The 7,173-nt window shown below is 37.7% G+C and overlaps 1 protein-coding gene across 1 annotated transcript in view; it reads left to right on the forward strand.

Annotated features, from left to right (window-relative positions):
• Positions 1 to 240: 240 nt before the first annotated feature.
• LOC309401564 (gasdermin-D-like) overlaps positions 241 to 7,173 on the forward strand; it is a gene marked incomplete at its 5' end in the record, with an annotated part of 13,509 nt that continues 6,576 nt past the window's right edge. The window contains 6 exons of the mRNA XM_081970634.1: positions 241 to 451; positions 915 to 1,089; positions 2,209 to 2,371; positions 4,227 to 4,326; positions 4,429 to 4,482; positions 5,483 to 5,619. Coding sequence (XP_081826760.1) covers positions 241 to 451; positions 915 to 1,089; positions 2,209 to 2,371; positions 4,227 to 4,326; positions 4,429 to 4,482; positions 5,483 to 5,619 — 840 coding nt within the window. The remainder of the gene's footprint in view (positions 452 to 914; positions 1,090 to 2,208; positions 2,372 to 4,226; positions 4,327 to 4,428; positions 4,483 to 5,482; positions 5,620 to 7,173) is intronic.

Genomic DNA, 7,173 nt, shown 5'->3' on the forward strand with positions numbered 1-7,173 from the left:
TAAGTTGGGTGACTTTGGGCTAACTCTTCTGATTCTACCTTACAATGGGAAGTAAAAAAAAATCTATCAACTTGTACTAGACGAGGGTGGTAGATTATGATCTACTCAATGAAGATGATTTCATCCTGCTATGGATTGATTCAGGATGATGATGATGCTTTCTTTTGTCCCTCCTTTCAGGTTGCTTGAGATTTCCTTGCCAATACCATTTCTGTCCCATTTGTCCATTGGTGGGAACAAATGTTTAAAAAATTGTCCAAGCAGCTTACCCAAGAACTGGATTCTGATGGGAAACTGATTCCTGTGAGCAGCCTGGCACAAAATGATGGCTTTCAACTTCTCTCTTTGGTGACTAAAAAGCCATCTAGATGGCCTTGGAAGAGTAGAAAATATTCCCCAATCTCTTTCAAACTGGCAGACGTACTCCAAGAAGAAGCAATAAACGAAATAGGTATTTTTGTTCAAACTAATTCATAGAGATCATTCTGGATAAATACAGCCTGGACAGTTTTCTGGGAGCCCTAGGACCAAAGGAGAAACATAAAGGTTTTCAGAAACCACACCCAAATTGTGCACCAGGCTCATAGATTTAGTACAGTCTGTGTAGATTCCTTTTTTGATCTGAAGATCAATGCAGTAATTTCCCCGATTCAGATGTAATCCTACATACAAACATTGTGCTAAGACATAAACCTGGATTTATAAATCACAGTGGTAAGAATCATGCAACTTGCTAAGACAGAACCAGTATTATATATGAATTCAGTGAATTGGGGTTATTTCTTATTTGAAAGGAATCTGAGTATACAAAAGAGAGGAAAAATGTGTAAGGTTTGCTCCAGTGGGTTTGACCATGGTAAAACAATTAGACTGTATTTTGAGCATTATCTTTTGCTTGATTTCATTTTTTTTAGAGCTGAAGCATTCTGAGCCACTTTTGTTTTCTGCTAACACATGCCACAAATCTGGAGGACGGCTGAACTTTAAGATACAGTCTACAGAAGTAGATGTTGGTGGATTGGCCTTAGCTTGCTTGAATGCCTCTCCAGTACATCTCCGAAAAACCTACGTGGACCCAGGAGAGCTGTGGTGAATATGGCTTTGCTTATTATTACCCAAGGGTGTGACACGAATGGAAGAATAGGATCTAATTACTAACTAGGTAGCTTTCCCGAGAATTGTACATGAAAAAAAAATGTCTCAAAAACATTCATAATCCAACCATGAAGCACAAAGGGGCAATTTAATTTTGGTATTATTAAAAGCTGAAGAAAGGGATAAATAAATGGCTTTGACCTATCTGCTACAATGCATTTGGAGACTATGGATCGCAATGAAATGAGGGGTAGTTATGGTACTCTGGCAGAACTCTTATAAGTCTCTTGAGACTCATTCAGGCGAAAGTACTGGTGTAGAACATTCATGCTTACGTGTGAGACGGCTTCATCATCTGGATTTTCATTTGAATAGCTGTCTAAAAAACACATCAATATCCCCACTGTACAGAGGAAACCTATTCAAGATCAGTCATGGCAGTTTCCCACAATATCTCTGTCGACTTAGGTGATGGGAAGATTCAGAAAAGAAAATGAGAAGTTTTGCCAGTTCTTTCAGATTTAAGATCGTGGTTTCCAGGACTACTTAATGCAGCTTGTTGAAAATGGGGCAGAGGGGAGCAAGGATTCTGTTACGTAGGGCAATAAGTCTTCATATTTAGGGTAGGGAATGGTAGAGAAATTGGTTTGATCCTAATTTAGAGCCCTGCTGAGCCCCTTTTTCTCACCTCTCATCTTTCCCAGTCACCTTCTTTCTGGCCTTTCAAGCACTTCTGCACTGATCTCAATCTGCTGAAAACTGTTTCTGCTGGCCCATAATGCCAATTCCTCCTAGGTAAAGGAATTGAGAAATGGAAGGAATTGAGAACAAGGTAGTTAAACATGGAGCTGAGCTTAAACTCCAGCAGCTTGTTTCTTTTAGGACATCACCTAGTTCGTTGCAGAAAGGAGAACTTTCTTACCCACTAAAGGCATTACTGTAGATAGAAAATGTTTGGGGCCAGTTCCAGTCTAAGTGGAAGGATTTCATTTTGAAGCCTTGGATGGTTCCCCCAGGATAGAATAAAGTTTCCAGGAATTTCATGAGAAGTTCCAGAACTCTTAACCTCATTGTAAGAACTACAGCTATGACCATCTTGCATTTTGTTTGTAGGAAGAGAGATATCTCTCTCAGCATTGTACAGCAAATCTACCCTAAACTCCATTTGTACATTGTGACAGAAGTTTTGGAGATAATGGAGCCCTTTCTCATTGAAGAGACTATCCAGGCAGGTGGGAAGGGGGAAGTTTCTGCAGTGAACATACTTAAAATCCAGGTGTGGTTATCATTTTTGGCTTCATCTTTTTGCTGTTTCTTGATTTTTAAATGAACAGGTTAATGACTAAAATCCCCACAATATCATTCCTTAAGGAGGAGTTGATTGATCAAGTATTTTATCTTTTTCATAGGAATAAGCACAAACTTAACTTCACTGACCAAAACATGAGCTCAGCCCCAGAGCCTCTATAACTGCTATCAAACTTAATTTTAAATGTGACATTAGGGGGAAAATGGTTTATTTAAGCAGTAACAGTTTAAATGGGTTGACCTTGAAAAGCTTGAAAAGCTAAGGAAGGTTAAGCCTTATGCCACTAGGATTGAAACTTTAGGCCTGGACAAAATCAAACTACACCACTTACATTCTGACCTAAGCATAGTATGCAAAATTACCTGTTATAATATCCTACCTGTAAACAACTACTTCAACTTCAACCACAAGAATACACGGACAAACAATAGATACAGACTCAAAGTAAAACAAGCTCCAAACTCGATTGCATAAAATATGACTTCAGCAATACAGTGGTCAATGCCTGGAACACTCTACCTGATTCCGTTGTTAGTTCCTCAGACTCCCATATCTTTAACCTTAAATTTTCCACTGTGGACCTCATACATTTTCTAAGAGGTCCCTAAAGGGGCGTGCATAAGCACACCAGCATGCCTACCATCCCTGTCCTACTGTCCCCCCAGTTTGATATGTACTCATTTTATGTGTTCATGGCCATGTTATGCTTATTTATATCAATTTATTTGTACCAACTTCATGCAATAATGTCCATGTCTATACTAATACCTGTTACCTTGTATATGTTGACTAGATAGATAGATAGATAGATAGATAGATAGATGATAGATAGATAGATAGATAGATAGATAGATAGATAGATAGATAGATTGATTAGTATTTGGATAGGAGAGCAGCAGGAATTTCCAGGCCTCTAAAAAAAGTAATAAAATAAAATAAGGGAAAGGCTATAGCAAACCACTTCTACACAGTGGCCAAAGCAAAACAATATAAAACCTATTCCTATATAGATCAATATTAAACTTCACTTGAGTAAAACTTTTCTAAGAAAAATGTTTAATGCATGGAGAATAGCATATGACTTGTTTCTTTTGATCTTGGCTCTTCTGCTTTTAGGAGCATGGTCTTGGCATGCTGTTGAAGGACCAAAAATGGCTCCTGGTACTACATGTATATATATGTCCTACCTTATAGCACAGAGGGAAGCCCTTGAGTGACAGATTTTGGGAGTGTGTAATAGCATTGTGCCACTAAAGCGCAATCAATAATGCGGCACACTGAAATCTAAGGAATAGGCAAAGGGAAAGCATAAAAATTCATTGCAGAAAGATTACTATACTTGTGTAACAGTATATTGTTAGCTTTATTTTTATTGTGTGTGCATAGAGTGGACTTGCAGGACAGAGAGATTTTGGGAAAGTACATGCCATCATAACCAAATGAACTGAATAAAAAAAATGGAATGAACATTTATTTCCTTTACTGTATTCCAAAGTGAATATAATGAGGCCTGATGGAAGAAGAGTAGTGATCACTACTTACATTTATAAGAAAGGGTTTCCTGACTGCTTATAGCTGTAAATAAGATGGGTGGGATGCATTCCCATGGTCTTTGGTAGAACCCTTTTGTCTCCATTTGGTAACCTTAGGGCTACGAGTTTCCAGTTAGACAACTTATGACTGATCACCAGAGGGCAGAATCATCCCTGCCTCTTTTCTGTGAGATGATGAGAATGCCTATGGATTACTAGCTTGCTTCCTTCACAATCTGTGACTTGGTCAAGGGTGAGACATTCTTAACATCCTGTGCTCAAATCTCCAGGGCCTGCACAAGACAACGAAAAATAAGTCCATGCTAATTCCTTTTGGTACAGTGATGGCATATGGAGTTGAGAAACTCCAAATCTGTGAAGAAGACTCTGGTGAGTGAAAAAATCATTTCACTGATTATTATTTTTGCCATACTCAGGGTCAGGCACATTTCTTTTCTTTCTAATTTCTTTGCATTTTTGTTTTTTTTATAGTTTATCTCAACCAGGGATTTCAAACAATGTTGGATCACTCACTCACTTATGATGGTATGTTTAATATCTATGCTCTAAAAAAATGTGTGTATGAAAATTAGAAAAAGCATGATTGTTTGTGAAGCAATCTAAGCAAACAAACAAACAAGATAGAGCTGTCAACCAAAGATCACAGAAGGTGCCTTTTTACTGTGAGTAAAAGGTTAAGTTTGCGAAAAATCCTAGTCTACAATGTAGTTAATTAGTTTGCAGCTCAATATATGATGTGAAGTCATCCAACACCATTGGCTTATAATTCAGTGACCTGCGTGAACCTAGAAAACTGGGTTAATTCTATCAACCATAGCTAAATTAAATGGATTTACATGTACTGTAGATGAAGTATGGCTATGGAGGAAAGAGACAGAAAGATGTCTGGGCTTCCATGTCAACGAAGTGCCCTGTTTAGTCACCCAAAGGCAGTGTGGCTCTACAGCTTCAGTTGTAGGAGTTGTAGTTTATCAGCATTTTGAAAATCAGTCTCCACCTAATTTGTGTCTCTTTGTACAGAATAACTACTAGCATTTTACATGTCTCTGTTGAATTTCCAAATGTTGTGCAATAGTGAACCTTCTCCATACATGGGTTGAAACTTGGAGACTTTTAATCATTTAGTTCTGGGTCAATAAAAAAATAACATTGAGTAAACAATGTGTTCCATTGTTCCTCTTCCTTCACCTCTTCCAAAGAAGGAATACTTCAGCTTCTTCTTCTTAATTTCAAGCTAATATTTATTTTCCTCTTTTCCTCTTAGCATTCCAGGGTGAATTGGGATCTTCATTCACAGGCAAGTTATGACTGAATTTTGATTCACTCTTACGTTTGGTCTCCCCAATAGTGCAGATCTCTTTGATAAGATCAGTAATGTCTCTCCACCAGATGTGCCAATTAGGTAGTACACAGAGACCCAACAATATGGGTCACAGCAGTTGTTCAAAGTGTTCCCTTTTTTTAAAACTAGAAACTCAATTGAAACGATACTGCTCATAATTTTAACCAAGCCAATGATCTTTAGGTGTCCAACACGTGCAAGATGCAGTTAAGGAAGCCTATGAGCCACTGTTGCGCCAGACCCAGCCTTTGAAGAAGAATCTTTTGGAATCCTTTGAGATTTTCCTGAAGAACAGAAATGCTTCCACTGTAAGGTCCATGGTATGTTCCTTTTTTTGTTGACTGTTTGATGGCTTACAGCTATTCATTTGTACTGTAGCATCCTGTACAAATATGGATTTATTCATTAGACTTCTGCCTTGCCTTTATCATTATTATAAATAACTCAACCAGGTAAATATTTGTAATAATCCTTCCTCCTCCTACTTTTCCTACAACAACCACACTTATCCCTTTGTTTTTCCATCTCTTTGCCTTATGTAAGTAAGTCCTCCCACCCCTTTCCTAATATTGCAAGCAGATTGCTCCAAATCACATGTCTTCCAAATGTGTTAGGAGAAAAGGCATCATAATTCTCAGATAGTCTGTGAAATATAGTTCCAGCACATTTGGAAGACTGTTTAAGTCATTTCTCCATGAGCATCTTTCATTCACCCAACCATTGGGTTAAAATAATAATAGTGAGAAGGAGCTTTACATCAATTAAGGATGACTGGATGGTGCTTTGAAAATACTAAACATATTTTGGGATGCTGCCCAAGGAGGGCAATATCCCAAGATCTGCACATGCAGCAGAATGAGGTGGTCATATTTGAAGCAAATATGTGGTCTGAATTGTTTTTGGGCATGAATAGGAGACAAGATTTTTGAAAATACATCTTTCTGTAGATACAAATCACCCTCTCTCTAAAGTCAGAAAGAGTTTTCAAATATAATTTTTTCATGAATTTCTAGACTCTTTGAAAGCTCTATGCAACAAAATCTCATGTTAATGTATGTCAATTAATGTACATTCAAAGTGACAATAAAGTTATTCTAAGTTTAAATCTATTGCTAGATGCTAATGTTAAGTAAGCTAAATGCAACCAGGAAGTACACTTTTCCATATGTGTGTGTGTGTGTGTGTGTATGTTGTATTTGTGCTGATAAATAAATAAAGGGAGACTAGTATAGATCTATTTCAAGCTATTTAGCTCTCATCAGCTAGCCATACCCTTACTGGGATTTGAACCTGGGCTGTGTTACATATTAGGCAGATTTGTTAGCCACTAAACCACAGGCTCTCCTCCTTATCAGCTGAGCCAGGGAAATAGGTATGTATTTGTGTATTTGGGCATACCAGGGGTTGTAACACAAATACATATATTTCTTTACCTATTATATATATATATGTGTGTGTGTGTGTGTGTGTGTGTGTGTGTTTTATTTGTGCTGATAAATAAATAAAGGGAGACTAGTATGGATCCATTTCAAGCTGTTTAGCTCTCATCAGCTAGCCATACCCTTACTGGGATTTGAACCTGGGTAGCTGATGAGAGCTAAACAGCTTGAAATGGATCCATACTAGTCTCCCTTTATTTATTTATCAGCACAAATAAAAAACACAAATATAAAAAGGCAACATTAAAAATAAAAATATGGGTTTCTGCCTGCATGGTTTTCTGTGATGAGCTGAAGGACAGAAAGAGGGAGGAGTGAACTCCCTCCCATATTTGGGCATACCAGGGGTTGTAACACAAACACACACACACACATGTATGTATGTATGTATGTATGTATGTATGTATGTATGTATGTATTTGTGTTACAACCCCT

The sequence above is a fragment of the Natrix helvetica genome, assembly GCF_964273705.1.
Source record: "Natrix helvetica genome assembly, chromosome: Z".
In the NCBI taxonomy this organism is placed as follows: Eukaryota; Metazoa; Chordata; class Lepidosauria; order Squamata; family Natricidae; genus Natrix; species Natrix helvetica.